The 21,308-nt window shown below is 46.5% G+C and overlaps 1 protein-coding gene across 2 annotated transcripts; it reads left to right on the top strand.

Moving 5' to 3' along the window:
• The first annotated feature begins 1,022 nt into the window (after positions 1 to 1,022).
• On the top strand, positions 1,023 to 20,321 carry NDEL1 (nudE neurodevelopment protein 1-like 1). Of its 2 annotated transcripts, XR_775150.1 has the most exons (9): positions 1,023 to 1,122; positions 2,590 to 2,743; positions 3,987 to 4,135; positions 5,226 to 5,362; positions 7,488 to 7,661; positions 8,481 to 8,572; positions 10,862 to 11,013; positions 15,687 to 15,852; positions 19,566 to 19,647. XR_775150.1 is itself a non-coding variant. In XM_010579445.1 (8 exons), exons 1-8 carry the CDS (start codon positions 1,037 to 1,039, stop codon positions 19,651 to 19,653), a joined length of 1,032 nt encoding a protein of 343 aa, XP_010577747.1. In that variant the 5' UTR covers positions 1,023 to 1,036; the 3' UTR covers positions 19,654 to 20,321. The 2 variants fall into 2 exon arrangements, 1 of the variants encoding a protein (XP_010577747.1); XM_010579445.1 differs by lacking the exon at positions 15,687 to 15,852 and having other exon boundaries at positions 19,566 to 20,321.
• The last annotated feature ends 987 nt before the right edge of the window (positions 20,322 to 21,308 follow it).

Genomic DNA, 21,308 nt, shown 5'->3' with positions numbered 1-21,308 from the left:
TGCAGTCGGGAACTGTGCTTATCTGAACATTTCTCTTGGTCCTGCTGTGTATGGCAGGACTATGACCACCACTTCATCATCTTCTTCAGCTTCTGAGTCCTGGTGTGTGTTGAAGCCTCAGATGTCTTGTGTCCCACTGGACTGTGTATTGCTCCGTTCCTGAGCGGCAGTATAAAAAGTACACATTGGGTTGCATTTCTTACACCAGCTAATAGCCGAGCAGCAATGCAAATGGCATCCAGTGGTCCAAGCAGCTGAAGAAAGGAGGTCCTCATCCAGAGAGTGTGGTCCACCTGCCTTGGTGTGGGAAATTGGTCCTCTGAACAGTTCCAGGGTGGAAGCACTGTTGTATGACATGACATGACCATGTAATTTTATGAGAGAGGCTGGTCTTTCTTGTCTGTTTGAGAGGACAGAGGGAGCAAAACTATGTGGATAACTTCTGTTACCTGCATGCTTTTTACACAAAAGCAGGAATTAGCTAGGACTCAACATAGGAAGAGTAAATTGAATTTTAATCTCCATAGCACAGCGTGTTAGCGGTTGACCTCAGAGTGTTTGTCCTCATTCATTACATGCCTTTGCAGCTCAAATAGGAGTTGTAGTGTGCATTGCTATGTTGGCAACAGGAGGCAAAAATCTCTTTAAGAACATTTTATGAACGAAAGTGGAAACTGTGATAGCTGTAAATTTTAATATCCTTACCAGCTGTGGTCCTAAGTGGGCTTGTGGCATTAACTACTGTTTCAGTGGTAGGTACAAAATACAGCCAAAATTTCTGGTCTCATTTCAGGCTGCAGCATGAGCGTTTCCAGAAGCTGGATAAAATTACATTGCTTGTTGCAGCAGGTCTCTGTGCTGAATGATGCTTGTTAGGGATCGTTAACATCCCGCTTGTGGGTGCCAAATCTGGATGCTGCTGTTAGAAAGGCCGTGGTGATGAAGCCCAGTACTTAGCAGCAGTTTTGGGGATGATCTGCCTGTCTATTTATCCTGAGTGTATTCTTATGTTTGTATCCTGCAGGTTGTATTGATCATGGACACTGAAGAAATCCCGACTTTTTCGAGTCTAAAGGAGGAAACTGCATATTGGAAAGAGCTTTCCTTGAAGTACAAACAAAGGTACTGTTGTAGATTTACAGGCTGGTTTTGGTTCTTAATGACTGGAACATTGTTTAATCTATTTCTCTGCAAGGCTGCACCAAGATAGTATTAGATATTTTAGAAAGAATCTCTGCATTTCCAGCTTTAAATCCAGCTTTAAAATTTCCAGCCTTGTGGGAGCTGACTGTTTCTTGCACAGTGTTACCATGCTGTGAACTCCAGGCTATGTTTCAAGCATGTTTGAGCAAGAGCAGAGCCCTTTTGCGATGATGTGCATCTCTTTATAATTAAACTGCTGCCTTAAGTAGTATCTTGATGTTTTATCATAAGAAGGTGCCTTTGGGCTTGCCTTGTATCATTACTGTTCCCTCAAGCTTCTTGTAGTTGAATTACTGGTATGAAATGTGGCTGATTTGGTGTCTGCTGCAATTTATTGAAGTTTGTTGTAGCTCACAGTCCAGCCTGTACTGGCATGGACTGGTTTGCATCTTTTAGGGGGCACAGGGCTTTTTGGTTACCAAAAATGACAAGAGAGGTTGTTGTCTTGAGTAATGCTGTGCTTCTTGTGGGGGGTGGGGTTTGGGATTTTTCTGGAGTGGGGGGCGTTGGAGGCTCCCAGTTTATTTTCTTTGGAAAGCTTTCCTTGCATTCAGTATTACTTGTGCAATTGAGATGAAGCCAGTTAAAGCTCTCTCAAGACCAGAGAGTCCAAGGTGCAAGCTGTTGTTTTGTTTGGTTTTGGTGGTTTTTTTTAGGGCGGGGGTGGGCATGTGGAGGGTCCTGTCCACATGGAGAAACCTAAGCTGGTTTGGGGTGTCAGAAAATTCTCTCTTGGACACCAGTGGATATTTTGTTTCCTAAAACCTTTTTAGTTTTCTCTGCTGCTTGCTAAAAGCTGAGCTATTGCATATGGTAAAGATGCAAATTTAATAAGCAAAGTATGTGGAGTGGCTACTTTTAGTGTTTAATAACTTGCAGTAGTATAAGGTAGGTATGTGCTGGCTTCCTGCCACAGCGTTCAATACCCTAAGACTCAAACCTTCCCGCTTTTCAAGAACCTTAAATTTCCAGGTATTGCAGAGATCCAGAAACTATTGTTCTCTCTTCCAGTTTTTGGCCAAAACCTGGTTAAATGTTTGTTTAATTCATTGACTCTATCCTACTAGCAGTGAAATCTAATGGAGTACAAAGTGGTTGTCAGGCTCCCATGAATCCTGCAAATAGCTTTGATACAAGTTTGTATTCACACATGCATTTAATGTAGCTGTTTGTTTGATGTAAGAGGATTAATTTCCTTTTATAGCTAAGCTTAATGATGTAATTCCTCTATTTCCCCATTTTTTATTTTCCCCTTAGAGGTCTATGGATGACACTTAAGTACTTCAAAACTCTTGTTTTTTCAGCTTATTATTTTAAAAGAGCTGTGGATTTTGTTTTAACTTGGGAGATACTGGATTTTCAACTGATTAAATCCTTTCCTCACAGCTTCCAGGAAGCTCGTGAAGAGCTGGCTGAATTTCAGGAGGGAAGCAGAGAATTAGAAGCTGAGTTGGAGGCACAGCTAGTGCAAGCTGAGCAAAGGAATAGAGATTTGCAAGCAGATAACCAAAGACTGAAGTATGAAGTGGAAACGTTAAAGGTAGGTCTTTTCTGTAACAGCATTGCCTCTTCTTACAGATATGTCTTGGATCTCATTTTAGATTGTCTGATCTGTTCTTGGCCACTGAATATCCAAATGAAGTAAAGAAGTTGTCTGTTTAAGATTCAGACTTGGGTATGGCATGTACTCCTAATAAGGCCAGCAACTTACCAGGGAAATTTCTGGCAGAATTTTTCTTGTTCACATTATGAAACTTTTCATGGAGTCTGTGCTCATTTGTTTGAATTCTTTAGGCTTTGCCAAGTAGTAGCTTTATTCGTTACACTGGCAACATCATAGCAACAGGGCACACAACACAAGTATGTTTTGTCAGACCACTGTTTTATCATCTTTCTTAGCATACTAGGTTTTTTTGCCCAGAAGGTCTCCTTGGTTTTATGAGACCTTAAAGAAAGGTGAAGATGGGTGATTTGCGCACATCTTTCAGAGAAAATCTCTTGATTCTTTCTTAACAGCCCTATTTGTGGAGACAGGAATTGCATAAGGATCTGCATATGCAGAAGGTGACTTTTAATTGATCCCTCTGTGTTAACAATTTCTTGCCTCTTTTGGAGGTTGGGTTGGTTTAGTGAAGGCAAAGGTTGGAAATTTACCCGGTGGAAATAAAGTTTATGGCATTACTTGTATGCGCATCCAGTCCCAGCTAAATCTATAAGGTCAGTACGTGTTTTATAACGTCAGTATTTCTTCTATAAGCCCCTACCCATACCCTCAGAGCTGGTGAGAGCATGTTTGGGAATGAATTCTTCCAGGCTTTTGAAGATGAGCTTGTGGACCTGGAGGTTTTGTAACAGATTTCAGTGGCTCTCATTTTTGCTAATGGCAATGTCAGATAAGTTCTGGAAACAGTGTGACTATTGTCAAGGGAGAGGCACTGAAAGGGAGGCTGTGCAGTTAGGTTTCTTTCTGGCTTCCTAGATGTTTGAGGCTTCAGAGCAGCTGTCAGTGCAGGCTGTTGGGAACAGATTCAGGGATGCATCTCTGATCAGCCAGCTGTGTCGTGGTGAGATGTCTGCGTACAATGCAGCATCTGTGATTTTATACTGTGTCCAGTTCTGATGTTCAGAGCATGTTCCTTCTAACTCTCCAGTTTTTCTCTGTATTACCAGCAATCCCACATCAGCAGACTGCAGGGAGTATGTTACTTTCTTTGTCCCATTTTACTGCTGCTGGTTTGGATAGTGTATGTGACTGATACTTATCTGCTACTTCTTTCTTTCAGGAGAAACTGGAGCACCAGTATGCACAAAGTTACAAGCAAGTGTCGTTGTTAGAGGATGACCTGAGCCAGACACGGGCCATTAAAGATCAGCTGCATAAGTATGTGAGGGAGCTGGAGCAGGCCAATGATGACTTGGAACGTGCAAAGAGGTGAAGGCTGCAAACCTCTTCTTTCCTTAAAGTCTTCACTAGATCTTTTCTTTGCTACTCAGATTGATCATTTTAATGCTCCTTAAAAGGGAAAATAACACACACTCAAAAAAACCCCAAAGAAACCCCAAGACATTTGATTCTTTGAACCGTGCAGTTTACCCTTGGAGTTCACCTCCATGAGCTGGTAGCATTATGTTACAGCAGGAGAGGCAGGGGGAGGAAAGTGCTTCATGTTCTTGTGAGAAACAAGCAGTGCAAGCAGGCTTAGAGCAAGCCAGGCCAGTGCACTGCTTTTGATACTTCCACCTAGGTGACTCTTATAATATATTTGTGATCCTTGTAGCTCAAAGCCCCTTTGAAGTAAGAAGCTAATGCTTTACATAGTCCCTGTTAAATAAAGCAGGCCAAAGGAGTCTCCTCTTCCCTTGCATAACAGCTTAATGACTGTAGGGAACAACTGTGTCCTGTATAAGTGCATAATGTGAACAAGCTGCTGTTAGAAACACCCAGTTTGGGAGTAGGTCATGCTTCCGTTTTGCTGAATGGGATTTTTGTCATTGATTCAGTGGGACCAGGAATGAGCCTCTGGCTATCTGGCAAAAAGATCTGAGAGCTGAGGCCCTGTTTCCCCAAGGCTCTTAACCTCATGACTAACTTTTGACACACATGAGTTATCCCACTGAAATCATGGAACAAATTGGGTCTTAGGTAATATCCCAGTGCCCTGCTTTCTGCATTTGCTGGGCTGTTGCCTGTCCAGAGCTCTGGAGAGTACAGCGCCACCTGAGCTAATGCACTGATGAAATGTATGGCTTTGGAGCATGACTTGGGAAAAATGGAGATGGGTGCGCTGGACTGGCTCTTTCCCAGCTCTTTGGTACATCTCTGAGAGCCGGATGCTATCATGTTCTTTTCATCTTATTCTCCTGCTTTGGAGTTTATTAGTCCTTTCTAAGAAGCATTTCCATAGCTTTCAAATGACTAACTTGAATGTAGGCCCTGCTAACATTTTTCTTCTATTATGTTTTTGAATACTCTTTTATGTTGTCTGAGCTGAAGAACCTAATATTCTGGATTTTGTTTCTAGGGCAACAATAGTTTCATTGGAAGACTTTGAACAAAGGCTGAACCAAGCTATTGAGAGAAATGCATTTTTAGAAAGTGAACTGGATGACAAGGAATCGTTGCTAGTTTCTGTACAGAGATTAAAGGATGAAGCAAGAGGTATGGCTTGCTTGATTAGTTCTGTGTCTTGGTACATTGTTGGCTTGCTAAGAGAGACATGTAGCAACCAAAGCTCATGTTTATAGAAAGCCTCACATAATGAGACTTGAACTGGATGTGTAATGTAAGCGTTAGGTATTACTAACAGTATGTTCTCTATTCTTTGTACGTCCAATGTAGCTAGGAGAAAAAATTTCCTCATGTAGGGCAAAATTAATACCAGATTCATTCAGGATTTTTAACACAGGTAAGTACAAAAATACTATGTTCTACAGATATAATAGAACTGAGGAAGTGTGCTTCAAAAGTTCCCACTCGCTGTGGTTTTATGCCTTGTATAGGAAGGGAAAGCACAGGAGATGACAGGGAAATACATGATAAATGGTTAAATAACTTTCTTTAAAAATCCTGTCTCCTGTGTTCCTTCTAAACCTCTTGGAAATTGCCTGGTTTATTTAAGATATTCCAGTAAAGACTGTGGTTAGACCTGTGGGATCAGAGTTGTTTGGGATAGTGTTCTGGGATATGATCAGGAGTTGGGAATTCCCCTGTAGGATCTCACACTGAGGGTGCTGGGGAAGCTTTTTTTTTAATGGTTGGTGGAAACTGATTTCTCTTAATAGTGGGGATGATCTGCGCATAAGCCTGTGCCTGCCATTAATGCAGTTTAGAGATCAGTGGTTTTTAACTTTGTTTCCCTAGTGAAGCTTTCTAAAATAATTCCTCAGTTAAGGCCTAGACCTCAGTGTAAGACAACATACTTGACAACAGGCTGTGATTTTTTGTTGTTGTTCTCCGTTGTGAACCTCTTTGAAGCAAGCTTGTGCCCCACAAATTGAAAGCCTCTATTGGAAGCACAGGGTTTTTATAATAAGTATGAAAAAGGTGATTAAGTATTTTCTGAGGAAAGGTATGTATTGTAATTTGGAGTTAGGGCAGTAGTACTGGAAAAAACAGCAAAACCTAGGGGACTGTTTTCTAGAACACTGGAATAATCGACAAAAAAGACATCTTGTTTCTTGGATGAGTCACCTGGAAATTTTTAGCATTTGTTAGGGTAGCAAAGCTGCATGTTATTTCTCCTGACAGCAAGCAGGAACACTAGCCACTAAAAACTGATATGGTGTCAAACTGAAATACAACATTTCTGATTGAACAGCCATAAATCCTTTTCTAGGAGTCCAAATAGACTTGCATTTCAGCTGTGCTGTTTTACTTAAAATCAGTTCTAAATATTTATGATAACTTTAAAAGCTGTAATGTACAACTAATTTTGCCCTTGCACGTTGTACCAAATTGAGGCAAGGAATAAGAGGTCTGTGAAAGATTAAGTTGCTCTACCCAAAAAGGAACAACTGCCTTGTAACATATTGTTTATTTGCATCTAGTCCCTTCTAAGGATTTTGTAGATTCATTGCTGAGCTGTGCTGGATGCTCTTTGTAGCAAATATGTGTGAAAATGGGAGGGGACAAGATAAGGGCAAGCAGCAGTCTGGAGAGGAGGTGAGAATAAAACATGGGTTTCCTAATCTCCGATCTCTTTCCCTGTCATTTGGACTACTCGGCCTCTCCAGTCTGCTCTTTTACTTGTCGAGGCATCGAGAAACTGGATACAACCCTTTGACTGCCTTTGGCTAGTGTGGAGTCCTGTGGATTATTAAGTGGAATAATAACGTGGGGAATTGGAAACACGAGAATAGGTCATTCCTCCTTTTTTCCAACCTCTGTTTGAGCAGGAGCTGAATGTAGTTCAGCAGTCATTTGTGACCAGCTACAGTTTTTGTAACAGACTTTCCATGGGACTCGCACTACAGATGGGGAAAACACTGAGGCTAAGTCACCTGTCATGCTCGCTGGGACCATGCAGCTCTCTGGTCTGGGGAGGGCTCTGTTTGCTGCCTCTCTACTCCCAGCTGTAATGGGAAGTGATGGTATTGGGCTGTGACTGCTCTGAGGTGGGGGTCCTCGCTGCTGGAGAAAGCCAGCAGCAGGCAATTAATATAGGGTTGTTGCAAAGTGTCTCCTCCTCCTCCCTCCCAAATGAATAGAAAGGGTATTTGTTATAGAAATCAGTCACTAATCTGTATTTTGGGGGTTTGGGTTTTTTTCTTCTCTCAACTCTTAGATTTACGGCAAGAGCTAGCAGTACGGGAAAGACAACAAGAAGTCACTCGAAAGTCAGCACCCAGTTCTCCGACTCTAGACTGTGAAAAGATGGATTCGGCTGTCCAGGCGTCTCTCTCCTTGCCAGCTACGCCCGTTGGAAAAGGATCAGAAAACAGTTTTCCTTCCCCAAAAGGTATAATTCATAGAAACTGTGTCTAGTTGTTTGGCAGTATGTTCAGCTTGGTAACAATTTCAGACCAGTTGCTTGTTAGTGAATTTGAAGTAAATGTAGGTACGTGTGGATCCCACATGCATTGCATAAGGTGTGTTTAAATCCTGGGGTAGCATCGGGTGCATTTAAGGAGTACAATGAGTAAATAGCGTGGAAAAGGACAGTGAAGCTTAGATACTGCTTGGGGGGCGGGGAGAGGTGGGTGTTTGCACTCTGCAGTAGATGCCTGCAGTAGAGCATTTAGGATTGCAGGGAAATGCAGTGACTGATATTTCTGCTTAAATGTGGAGTAGCAGTGGTGGGTAAACAGGGGTCAGTAATTTGACAGTCTAGATTCTCTGTTACCACACATACTTTTCAGGGGTCCTGTTTTCTCTGTAAGGCAGCAGGATGTTAGTCCACTCCCCTTCCCCATCTGGAAGGCTCTGGACAGTTACAAGGATTAATACATTATTTTTCAAATTAGAAAGAGTAGATTCCAGAGAAACCTCTGGCTGGATTAGATGGATTGCAGGCAATAACCTTGCAGATGGAGAGTGCGTGAACTCTGCATGTAGGTCTAATGGGAAAGAGGGCAGTGGACAGGAATTAAGCTTTTAATTTTTCCATGGCTAGTGATCATGTAGTCTGTGAGTTATTGTGGGGTAATTGTACAAAGAGTCTGCAGTAAGATTTTAGATTTACCTTTTTATGTAGAAGTTGATTTATTTAAATTAAAAAAAAAACCAAACCCAACTGTGGAGGAGTGGAGCATATAATAAAATGTGTCTGTGTTTGCAGCTATACCAAATGGATTTGGTACCAGCCCCCTTACTCCTTCAGCTAGAATATCTGCACTCAACATTGTGGGAGATCTGTTACGGAAAGTGGGGGTGAGTGCTCTGAACCGAAGTATTCCTAGCTCTGTGCTGCTGTCACTGAGCTTTCATCCTTGTGCTCAATTACAACAAGGCCTTGGCCTGTGCTGAATACATGCTGTAGTTTCCAAATTGTCCACATTCAGTGTTTAGTATGTGATATATATTTTTTTTAACTATCTTGATTTATAAAGCATGTTACTAAGGTTCTGATGCCAGTTTGGGGTGACAAAATTCATATTTGGAGTAAGAATTTTCTCAAGCACTTTACTATATGCGGTTAGACACCGTCAGCTACTTGTTCTTACTTTAAATGGGGCCTGCAGCTTCCTCTGTAATGAGACAAAGATGCAGAGCTGGACCTTGGAGTCTGGGTGCTTGCTGTACACGAGTGAGGAGCCGAGATCATGCTGCCAGTGTCTCCTCATGTGCCTTAGGAGATCTGCAACAGGTGCTGAAAATGGAAAAAAATCTAGAAACCTTTGATAAGAAAGTGAGAAAATAAATCAGGAGAAAGCCAAATGTTCCCATCTGTAGTTGATGGAGAAGTGAAATGTGTGAGCCTTTAAAGGGATTACCACTGTAAGTGGGGAAGAAGTGGTTTAAGCATCTGTTACAGTGTTGTTTAGGATGCCAGGCTTTCCAGCTGAACAAAGACATGACTTTTGAGTTATGAGAAGCTTGGTGACATGCCTCAGTGGTTACTGTTTTGAGTGGAAGCATGGATAGCCTTGGTGTCTAGCCTCCAGCGCTGGCTTTCCTCTCTCTCTTGTGGTTAACACTGAGAATGGCAATATCTGCAGTAGAGGCAGTTTTTACCAAAGTTTGAAATAAATTACCTCGTTGCTCGCATTTGGAGCCAGTGAGCTTGTAGTTGGTTTGAAAGGGCAGCAGGGCGACTCGGGGTTACGGAGTGACATATTTAAAATGGGATCATTGTGAGTAAGAGTCTGCAGGGGATTTAGGGAGCTTAATCACAATCCTGTGTGATTACTCTGCAAGGACAGGAAATGCCAAATAAGCATGCTTCTTTCCCAGCCTGCTCTTAGACACACGCTCTGCCACTGATACAAAATTCCAGTTCACGCATTTGTTTAGTAACAATTGTAGGATGTTCAGGATTTCTTTGGGTTTGGCTACTCACAGGATGCCTCGTCCCAGGCCTTAGACTCCCTTTCTCTGCAAGAATTTTCCCCTCAGCTTTCTTGCTTGCAGCTGAGACAGGGAGTCACTTGGCACAGACCACACTGGCTTTTTCCAGCTGATAGGTGCTTTGAAACCAAGAGATAGGTAGCTGCCTATGTAGTTACTAAGTAAGCGTACATGGATTTCTAGAAGACTGTATAGTGTTCACTTAGTTGTGATAGTATGTCAGTGCCTTATTAATAGAATATTTTTCTATCTGGAGCAGGACCAAACCCCATGTTTGGGGAGATGAGTTTTTGTCTCCAGTACATGCATTTGCAAATGTCTGAATGCCGCCGTGCACAGGATGGACATAACCAATAGTTGCAAGGACTTTCTGCTAGACCAGATGGATATTCAAGTTAAGTGTCAGTTTGTGATGGATGACAGAAAGGGCAGGTGATGTTCTGAAGTAAAGGAGAGAATCAGGATTTTGGTCTCCCTCCTGCCAGGAGTTGGTGGATGAGGCAGAGACTGTCATCTTGTATAGGGGAAAAAGATCTCACCAGGCTTGCTTGGAAGTAGTGGAGATGAGGTACAGACCACAGAGACAGGCTTAGCTGCTGCCTTTGATTCCTCTTTCTGATGCTGTGACTGTAGCACCTCTGGTTCTGAAACATATCAGTGGGGCTTAAGAAACTGGCTTTGTTTTGCAGGCCAAGATTGAGAAAGAAATGGGGAAAAAAATTCAACTTTCCAAATACACAGTCCCTCCTAAAACTTGAGGTTCTGCTTTAGATCCTGTCTTAGTCTTCTGATTAGCTTATGCCAGCCTTACTGCAGCTGCTGAAGCAAGAAGTTTGGGTTACTTCTGCTAGGAGTTGGCTTCCTTGTTTTAGGTAATTAACTGAGAGTTGATATGTCCTAAAATCTGAGCCCTAGTGGAACTGAGTCATGGCTGGCAGTCTGCTCAGCGTCTTGTTGTGTGGGTTTCCTCTGTGTTTGGGTGACAGAGAAAATGACAGCTTTGTTCCCATTTAGTTCAGTTTTTGCCAAAGGTGATCATACTGGGGTCCTGATCCTGGTGATCCTGGGGTCATGACAAAGCCTGAACTTCAGCAGCAAAATACCTTCTCTTAATGGTATTACATTTTTGACATTTTTTTTTCCCTTTCACAGGCCTTAGAATCCAAATTAGCTGCTTGCAGAAATTTTGCAAAGGACCAGGCATCACGGAAATCCTACATTTCAGGGAACGTTAACAGCGGCATGATGAATAGCAATGGCACAAAGTACCCTCATCCAGGGCATACTTCTTTCTTCGACAAAGGGTAAGTAAGGGTATATTTTTTGCCCTAAAGGGGAGTGTGTTTCAGAGTGCTACTTGGAGCAGAAGTTTTTCTTGGCTTGTCTTTAGCCCACCACAGCTTTCATCCTATAGGACAAATAATTTTGTAGAACCAAGTCTCAAGGGGATGGGGAGGGTGACAGTGCTGATTTCTGTAAACCAAAGAGAAAAGCAAGCATGATTGTCTCTTAGCTGGTAGGATGTCAGTGCCTGTTCTGTCCCTCTGCTACATAATCTCTTTGTGGCTGCATCTCAGCTAATACAAAAACCCCGGGCAGCAAACTTGCTAGTGAAGTGAACGTGCTCTTTAAAAGGATCTCAAGTAAGTAGTGGTGGAGTTGCCATAGCTACCGGTGCACTCGTGTGTGGGGAAGTACATTAACCGCAAATCTGGAGATTCCCTTGGTGAGCACAGCTGTGTGCAGGCAGCAAATGCTCACTTGGAGGGTGGTGCCCTGTTTGCTCTACTTCCCCCTCTATTAGGGGAAAAGAAAACGTCATTAACAGCGTAATTCTGGCTGATCAAGGGGGCAGCTGCCTCCATGCTGGCTGCGCTGTGCGTCAGCTATGAAGCCAGAAACTGCTTTCACAGGAAAAACTACCCCATGTCTTCCGTGATTCGCCCATGGTCAGACCTTCCTGTGGGATAATGGGAAGTGGTTCGGCAGGAGGATTTTCCCACAGACCCTCATAACACAGAGCTCCATGGTTGTATGAGGAGCACTGAGGAGTGGGGCAAACAGCACAGTGCTCCTCCAGTGCTAGCACAGTGGTACTGTGAGCTTTGCTTGGTGTCACTGGGCAAAACACCCTCCGTGCTCCCTGCACAGTAGTAGTCTTCCATGCTAAACCTCAAGCCAGTGCAATTTAATGCTAATATTCAGCACATCCTCAATCCAGAATTTATTTTAGAGAATAAAATGAGCTGTTACCAACCTGAAGAGTGCCATATACAGAGCAGCGAAGCTGAGCTTCCTACAATCATCCTCATTTGCGCTGAATCGTGTTGCTATGTGGGTAGCAGAGCAAACTGCATCTTAGAAACTGGCATTCAGAGTTTTTAGAGCCACTGTTGTTTGCTGCTTCTGGAAAGGAAGAGTTCGGAGACTTAACAAAGGCAGTGTCATGTGCAAACTGGACAGACCTTTGGATTGTCTGTATACTGTAAGGCTGACTGGGGTCTGTGCATCACCACGGCAGTGCTCACGCTTGCAGTGCACAGGCTACATTTCAGGTGCAAGCTGTCAGGGTAGTTGCTAGGGAGAGATTATAGCTGTTCTTAGGAGGCAGCATGGCTATATTGAGTTGTGGTGTGACGAATAAGCTGATTGCTATGTGGGGTGGGGGTTACTTTTAATTATCCAGATTGTCATCACACTTGTTATCTGTGCTGGCTGCCTGGAGTTAGGAGCAGGTTGTAGCTGAAAAAGGCTTAGAAACCCAGCCTCCTGAAAGATAACTTCTACAGCAGAGTTGGAGGATGTTAGTGGGCTGGAAAAGGGGGTGGAAATGACTGATGTGCTTATCTGCAAGTAGTTGGAGATCCTTGCATGGCCCTGCTGCCCTACCCTCCTCCTCTGCACCCCCATATGCTGTTCACAGCGGGGTCCGTGGCCCATGCCTCTCCCCTTACATCGACTCCTGCTCTGCCTTGCTGCCCCTGTTGAGGTCTGTGCTGTGTACATATCTCCATGGCTGCTATGTAAAACCTGTATAACTTTGTCTGCACATGTAAGCTAAACCAAGCTGTTGCCTAAATGAGGTCAGCCCCATCGTGCCTGGACACTGTAGCAGCAGCCGAGCTCCCAGCCATGCTGGCATGCTTCGCTGGCAGGCATCAGATCCAGAGTGTGCTGTGGTGGCTGGGCACGAGGGGCTGAGTCGAGGCATGCCCTTTCTTTTCCCCTCTCCTCCTCTTTCTCCAGCCCCTGTACTCTCCTCCCTGCCCCTGATTGTTGCTGGAGCCTGAAACAGCCATGTCTCATCATAGATCCTATCCAATCTGCAGCCAGTGCCTAAAGAACAGCCGTTTGTTGGGTGGTGGGATTGGGACAGAGGTAACTCAGCCACATCATTACAGTTCCATTTACTTTCCTTCCTCTGCCATTTTGTTGGTTAAAATGTTTAACAAGTCTCCATCTTCCATTAAACACCTGCTCTTTGCTTGCTGAGTGGAGCTGAGCAGGCAGCTGAGGACAGTGATAGGCAGGAGCTGGCATAGGGGAGCATTGCTTTAGGGGAGGCCTGGAGGACAGCTGGGCTTGCACCAACGCTTTGCTGGAGAATTGGAAGAGTCAGGACTTACCTACTTTTTTTAAAACGCAACCATGTCTGGTGTAAGATTAGTTTCCCACAGACTAGTTCCTTCAGGAACATGCTGATTCTGTCTAGATGCCAGAGCATGGCAGAACAGTACCTGAGGGTGTTCTCAGATAGGTACTTGTTTTTTGCTGTTGTAATTGTTCTTAATTGGTTATTAACTTCGATCCAGTTGGGGAACAAAATGGCTCTGACCTTGATGGGCTCTGCAGCGGCCTGGCACTTGAACAGCAGGAACAGCAGAGCTGAGACAGCATGTGAGCCAACGTGGGCCGTTTGTTCCTTGGGGCACTAACTCCTTGTTCACTGCTCCCTCGCTCCCCTTCCTACACTCTTGAGTGACAAAGCCCTTGTAGCTGATGTTTATTCTTAGGTTATTTTTGTGAATCTCCTGGGCTTTGTTTTAATAAAACAAGCTAAAGTTTGACTGTGAGGAGCACCTCTGCTTGCACCCTTCTAGCAGTCTCGAGAAGCATGTAGGTACATTTACACAGTGGACATTGTTATCCACAACCCTGATCATAATACATCAGGATGTGAAATCGGGGTCTTCTTTCTGTTCCCTAGTCCACCTTATAAAAAAGTTTCCCTGGAAAAGAGGGAACTGTGGGTAACTCAGATGCAGGTGAGTAATCCCGTGTCCTGTAATGTGCTTTGCAATGCTCTAGGCTTTTATCTGGGTCATGCGCCTGCAGCAGTGGAGTGTGGTGGAAGTGCCAGTTGTCACTGAAATAGGACCCCTTGCCCACCCGTGCAGAGCAGAGTCTTGTTATGCAGAGGTCAAAGATGAGAGGTCTGGTGAGGTTTAGTTTTAGCACCTTTGCTTTGCCCCATTTCTTGCATGCAGGGTTATGCCAGAGAATGTCTTTACTGTGTGCATAAACTGTTTCAATTTTTCTCCACTAGGCGTGAAAAGGTCATATTCCCCACCTTGGTCATGGGTAAATGAATTCATTTGCGATGATAAGCTGCATGCATTTTAACTTGGTGCTTGGAGTTGCAGAGCTGGTGGTTATGCTAACTGCATGAGGTAGTTCTCTTAGCATTATAAACTAATAGTCCATGATCAAAGCCTGAGGCTATAATCTCTCTCTTTCGCCTTACTTTAGATAAACTTCTCTGATGCTGTTATCTGTTGCAACCACAAGATTGAGTGCTGCTTGCTTTCTTGATCTAATTAATTTTTCTTCAAATACATGCATATTTCTCATTGAATCAGTTACATCAGAGATAGAGGATGAAGTATTGCTGCTGTTAATTTAGTTAATTTTGAAAGTTAGTTTGCCCTTTGGTCGTGTTTTTCCTTCAACATTTTGTTGACTGTTGGCTTGCCGATGCTCAGTTGCCGTGGTTCTGGCTGATGAGAAAGCAAACAAAAGCACAGATGTGCTGGGAGCTGGCCAGGGTTACAGAGCAGGGGGAGAGGACGGTGTGGTCTGAAGCGTATGGGTAGAGACAGTGCTGCTCCTGCTCGGTGTCACCACCCCTGCCCAGCACAGCCGTGCCAGCTGGAGCCACCCGGGGTGGCACAGTCATGCCAGCAAGGCTGCGCAGGTACCGGTGTCACGGGCTCTGTGGGAGGGGACCCTGCAGCACAGGGACTCAGTGCAGGCAAGGCCTGCAGCAGCTAAGGGTCGGGCTAGTCTCACTCACCTGCCTCTCCAGGGAGCATGGAGGGTTCCCCATGCTATCGAAAAGTCCAGGTCCCTAGCAGCCTAATCTGCCACAGCTTTGTCCCCATCCTCCTCTTTACTTCTCCGTGCTGGGCATTCCTCTACCTCCTTGTGTTGTTACTGCTGCTTGAGAGAGTAAGTAAGTAAGTGATGTGTTTTAAAGCACTGACCTGCCTGAAAAATCACTTTTCCTCTTGTTTTCTTGCGGGGCTCGTCTCCAAGTGTGTTTTGACCACATCCATTTACTCCTCAGGCTGGGCTATTCAGCTACAGGAGAATCTTCTGCTGAGGTTTTGTTGGATACTTAATGTTGAGGGAGTCTTGGAGATAAGGTGCTAAGTACAGCTTGAAATACAGTTTAATGAGTAAAAAAATCTATCTTTAGCAATCAGGGCAGAGAGAGCGGTTGGAAATGGGCACAAAGTCCACACCACTGTAGGGACTGACAGTCAGGAACATCCATCAGAAACCACTGCAGGGAGAGTTTCCAGCAGAGACTGGTGCTTTCCACTCCATTTGAAGCACCAGAGCCTGGTTTCTCAGGAAGTCCAGAGCAAGAGCATAGCGTGGGCCCCACAGAGTGGGTCGGGTTGGGTCTGAGGGATATGGAAATGAGGCAGAAGCAGGAGGCAAGTGATCTGGCTGGATTAATCACTGCGGGCAGGTCTCCAGGCCGTCAGGCAACATCAGCTCCGTGCAGCAGCCCCGTGTGTGTGCCAGGCCTGGGCAGAGTGGCCAAAGGCTGGAGCAATCCATGTGCTCCTCCTGGTGCTGTCTGAGACCTTGAAGACCAAGGACAAGGACTTCTCTTCCCAGCTCACTTCTGGGAAGTTAGGCACCAGTCATACAGCACATTTTATTTGTTATGTTTTACAGTTGCTCTGTTTAATGTCTTTTATTTTCCTTTAACTTTGACTGCAGTAATGCTGGTTTCTTTTCCCTTTTTTGTGCATTTTCGTGTTAGCAACATAAATCCATGGCTGGGTAAGACCTCAGTAAGCTCAGCCATAATGCCAGTTTTCAGTATCCCCCCAGTTGCTGCTACTATTTGAAGCCTTTTCCTGTGCCCCACTTACTGAAGTGGCTTTCAGCAAATCAGAGCCACTGCTTTATCTTTATTTCTGAACTGAGGGCAAGTTTAGGCTGGCAGGATGCAGTGAGCAATGCAGGTAACTGACTCCAGGAGCTGATCCTGGGAGAAGCTGCTACAAATAAGCACTCTGTGCTGCCTTCCTGCTTTATTTTTTTAATTAGCAAACAATGGGGAAACCTTAAAAGGCTTCTAAATGGGGTTTCTATCTTTTCCAGCTTCAGCAGAAACCCTTCTTATGTCTCCCTTGTGCATTGCAGTGCCGTGAGCACTCCACACCTTGTGCTGTTTAACACTTGTAACATGTAACACTTACTCATCCTCTTGCTGCCCTGGCTCTGCAATGGGGTTTGGTTGCCCTTTTTGTTTCGGGCATCACTGGATTATTTGTGACACAGGTGATTTAGGCAGACTCCTGTCATGTCCATGTGGCATCTGTGCTGAGAATCTGATGGCTTCGTGGCTCCTGGCCTTGTTGGTGTACCTGTGGGAGATGGAAAAGGGCACCCAAGCTCCTAAATGTGCGTCTGAGCAGGAGCTGAGGAGGGTTAGAGATGCGTCGTTTCATTTAAAAGAAGAATCTGCCTGCAGAGGCAGGTCCGTCAGATGGCAACAGCTGCAGGGAGGCGTTCTTCCCACCAGCAGAGTTTGGGTGCTGGAAACCCAATTTGGGAGCATTTGGTGCCCCAGAAACAGCAATATTCGAGAAGTTTGTATTGCTTGATTTGGCCCGTTCCTGGTGTAGTGCTATGTGCTAATGTCACGCGTTGGGTTTTGATTCAAATCTGTCACGTCAAGGAGGTGGATAGTTGGCGGTATGGAAATGCCTGGTGGCGAGGAAGGCAGCTCGCTTGGTGCAGAGGGGAATAATGTGCCAAGGTTTGAGTGCTGTGAGGATGTGGCCCCTTCTGCCTGGCCTCATGCAGTGCTTCAGGGGATCACTGGGTTGCAAGGACAGGCTGTGTGGGGAAGGGTGGCACCTGCTGTGGGCTTGAAAGGGATCAGTTGTCCTCTCCAGCCTGCATGTCCCACCGTGTTGCGCTGGAGGCGGCACAGCTGGGAGGTCCCGGTGGAGACCGGTGCTTGTTCAGCTGAGCTGCAGACCCGCCTGGCCTGCCCAGCACGCTGGCATTGGCTGAGACGCATCCTGCACGTGGCAGGAGCCAGGCACTGTCCCACAGTGTCTGTCAGTCACAAAGAGCAGCTCTGAATTTAGTGCAGGAAATACGACAATTCTGTAGAGTTTGGCTTCAACATGACTCATCAAACACAAGCACTTCCAGGCTGCTGATGTTGAATGTCACTTTTCTCTAACCCTTTCAAGAGGGAGCAAACTACCACGTTTTAATCCTGGTTGGTGTTGGGTGTTGTTTGGTTTTGGTTTTTTTCTCCCTGTGCTACTTGGCAGGGGTGCTTTCTAGCTGATAACTAATTTGCAGAGTTATGTCGGGATCAGGTTGGCTTCATGCCCCTTCATCCAAATGTGAGTAGCAAAATACATCTGCCCCTAAGGCTGTTCCAGCAGCTTTTTATTGCATGCAGCCAGGGAGGCACTTGCTTTTTGAAAAGTATCAAAGCAACACTCAAATGGGGGTTAAAGTTTCCAGCATAATGGGGAGGAGGTGGGAAAGGTGGTTTCTCCCTGCTCTGACCCTGGTGCTGGGATGTGCTTCAGGCTGTGCTAGTGTGGATGTTTAACAGCAACAAAGGTAAAGGAAGCAGCCTGGCCCTGCACGGCACTGAGCCGTGTTACCATGGGAATCTATCTGTCCTTGCTAGCAAGTGTTGAGATTTGAGCTCTTCATCTGCTCTTCTGGAAGGATTTTGTAACTGCCCAGTGCAACAGCAGCAGCCTCCTGGGTTTGCTGGCAAGGTTTTTACATCCGTGATCCAGGAGATGCAAGGTCACCAGTGAATGTAAGCCACACAGGAACGGTGTGCCATGTGAAAGCGAGTGTGGAAACAGCCCTGCGCTGCACTGGGGACACTGTCATGAGCCACCCATGCATGAGCTGATGGCACATTGGTCCCATAGGCAGTGATGGCAGTGAGGGGGACGTGCTCCTCTGAGCACTTGCACCGGGTGCAGCCTGGAACCCCAGAGCCACTAGCTCCCAGTTGGCTTTTTCCTCATCAGTAGAGCCCTCACACTTCTTTTTCTTCTTGCTTTTACTCACCGCAGCTTGCTGATCTAAGCAGCAAAGGCTGTCCCCTGAAGTGTCCCTTCTCACAAATGTAGCTGTGCCAGGAGAGATCCAAATGGCATCTTCTGGGGTGCTGGTGGTTCAGGCAGAGCTGGTGAAGTGCTGCAGAGGCTCTTGGGAGCAGACTGACATTGAGGCGAGGACCTTTCTGCCTTGCCGGGGTGTAGGGCCTCTCCCCCCACCTTCGGTATTACAAACCTGACCATGAGGGCAGGGTGCTGGTTCTGGGACAACAGTGGGGGTGGACTTGCTGTCCTGGTACAGGGATGTAATTGCTTCTGGTTGTCAAGGCTGTGGTGGTGGTGATCAGCAGATGGTGAGCCTGGGCAGATGCTGTGTGTTGAGCCTAATTACAGAAGATCTGTCAAAGCCATAACAGAGTAGAGATGGAAAAGCTGTTGGACCCATGTGCTCCTCTCCCAACCCACCAGGAAGCCAGGTTCTCCACATCTTCACCTCTCTAACCGCCTGGGGAAGGGGGAAACCCATGGAACCTGGGGCTGCAGAGGCACCCAGAGCCCCCACTGCACCCCAGCCGGGGGTAGTGTAGTGTAGAGGCAACTGTGCTGTGCTTTAACATGTGCCTGCCTGCTCTCGCAGAGCCCATGCGCCATTGCTCTGTGTGTGTGTGTATGTCCATCCCCATTACTGGGCAGAGCTTGTGTAGCCACCCGTGAAGGACTTGGGGATGCAGCTGGAGTTGGCCCCAGCCCTGCTGCACACCCCTATGTGATGGAGCTGCAGTGCTGCCTGCACAGCCCTGGGGGCTGTGCATTGCTCACAGGCGTCTGCGCTGCTCCCAGGCAAACAGGCAGCAATTAAGAGGGAAGGGGAGCTGATCGTGAGGACCAAGCCTGCAGCACTGCTGTGCCCGGCACCTTCAGCCATATCGACCCGATCGTGTAGCCCCAGCGGGCTCAGGGTCTGCGTAGCAGCCACTTGTCACCCTGGGCTGGTCACCTTGGCCAGCACGTGATTGCTCCGGACAATGGGTTGAGCACCCACCTATATGTATCCCTAGCTGTGGGTGAGCACCGATCCTTGTAGCCAAAGGTGGGAGCCCTGTTGCGGTCATATGTTGGCCCCACTCCAGCAGCCACCGGGCAGCCACTGTACAGTCAGGATGACAGATGCAGTGCGGAGGGAGGAGAAGGGGTCTGTCTTCCAGCTGCTGGTGATGGGAGAGGTGAGCGGTGCCATCTCCTGGGGCTGCTCATCATTTAACGGCCTATCTCTTGTTGCTTCTCAGGGCAGTAAACGGCTTTGATCAAGGTCCCCCTGGACTGGGAGCCTCTCGACCATCCTCAGCGCCTGGCATGCTTCCCCTGAGCGTATGAGCCCGCGGGAGGTCGTGTTCGGACTTGCGGATGCTTTTCTCAGCCCACCAAGAGAAGAACTGCTCCCGATTCCTCCCCCTGCCCACCCCGCTGGAACACGACCCACACCGTGCTGCCAGAGGAGACCCTGTGCTCACGGCCCTTCATGTCATGTTAATACAATTTATTTTCTCCTGTTGCTGTAGCGGACGTTCTCTGACTTGGCCCCACACCCTGTGCCGTACAAGCTGAGACACGCAGTGCTCTGTTTCAGAGGATGCAGGAGTCTTGCTCGCCAAACCTTGGCCAGGCGGTCCTCAGCCCCTTGCTTTATCTCTTCTCTAACTTAGGTTTGGCATGATACAAAGGTTGGCCACTCCTCTTAAAGGCTCCCCTTTTCCCTGCCTGATCCAGCATCCTGCTGCTTAGGACGTGCAGCTGCTGCCCTCCCAGTAAGGCTCCAACCTCTTGAAGAGGCCCCGGGTGAGGCTGTGCGATGGCACTTTGGACATTTGCGCCTGGGAATCGGGGCCAGGTACGTGACTCAGTTACTGCAGCTTAATAAACTACTGCCGGGCAGGCGCGTGGCTGTTGTTGCTGGTGCGTGTCCCCCTCCTGCCTCATGTTGGAGCGGGCAGGGGAGGATGAGCATGTCCGGCAGCCCTGCCTGTACAGCCCCAGCTCCAGCACGGAGCTCCTCTGGGGCTGGGGCTGAGCGGGGACAGGGAGGGAGGGGTGGAGGTGCTGGGTGGCAGCACAGGGAGGGCGATAGTTGCATGTCAGTCGCAACATCAAATGCCCTAGCGTGAGCTGGCAGGGATGAGCGTTGCTGAAGCATTCTCCCTCAGCGCTCCTGTGCCTGCGCAGCTGTGGGGCAGTTACCTGTTCAGCTGCTGTAGCGTGCTCGTGGGACCCGTGTGCCTGTAGCACAGCTTCCCGGCCCCACTGTACCCGGCCTTCATCAGTCAAACTTCCATGCACCTCCACAACAAGGACTCCACGAGCATGTTAGGAAGCCACTAATCCAACTGGCCGCAATGCCCATGAAACCCCCCTCCCAAGACCCTGTAACCGTCACAACCATGTTCCGATCTGTGTAATATATGACTGGATGTTACAGTGTCACCTACGGGCTTCTGTGACAGTTTTGGGTGACTGTGTACCTTGTGGGTCTTTCAAGCAACGTATTTGTGCGATTTCTCTGTCTATGTGCCTCGGAGTCGGTGGATTTTTAAAATGAATCAGCAAACCCAGCTGGAGTTTGATCTGTGGGTTTAGAAATCGTCGTTCCTGGTCTGGTCCATCACATTCAGTTGGCTCTGCAGCTCCAAGTTGGTTTATTTACAAGCGCTGAGAAAAACCATTGGCCCCAGCAGAAGGGAGGTGGGAAGTCCCGCCTTGCCGTTAGGGTTTGTGTGGTCCTCCTTTCCCGTCCATCCTCTGCTGCATTTGACTGTTTACATTTGTTTTATTGTACATAGGTTTGTAAACATTATATCTTTGCCTAAGATCTTTGTACATAACTTGGGCTTTGTAGCTTTATTTATTCAAAAATCTATATGGCATGTTTCAATAGGACAGTGTACCATACCACCATGGTGATACGGATCATGATGTGGTTTAAAAAAAAACAAAAAGAAATGAGAGTAATCTTCCAAAAATAAAGTTCTTTTAAC

Source organism: Haliaeetus leucocephalus, unplaced genomic scaffold (genome assembly GCF_000737465.1).
Source record: "Haliaeetus leucocephalus isolate CR32 unplaced genomic scaffold, Haliaeetus_leucocephalus-4.0 Scaffold657, whole genome shotgun sequence".
NCBI lineage: Eukaryota > Metazoa > Chordata > Aves > Accipitriformes > Accipitridae > Haliaeetus > Haliaeetus leucocephalus.
The sequence above is the reverse complement of the archived record's forward strand: the minus strand, read 5'-3'. Positions and strand labels throughout refer to the sequence as shown.

What these genes read in the sequence shown, in the direction of transcription:
- NDEL1 (XM_010579445.1), top strand. Translation starts at nt 1,037, where the DNA reads ATGGACACTGAAGAAATCCCGACTTTTTCGAGTCTAAAGGAGGAAACT. An exon ending in ATCTGTTACGGAAAGTGGGG is followed by an intron (nt 8,573 to 10,861) that starts GTGAGTGCTCTG and finishes TCCCTTTCACAG; the next exon opens with GCCTTAGAATCCAAATTAGC. An exon ending in ACTTCTTTCTTCGACAAAGG is followed by an intron (nt 11,014 to 19,565) that starts GTAAGTAAGGGT and finishes GTTGCTTCTCAG; the next exon opens with GGCAGTAAACGGCTTTGATC.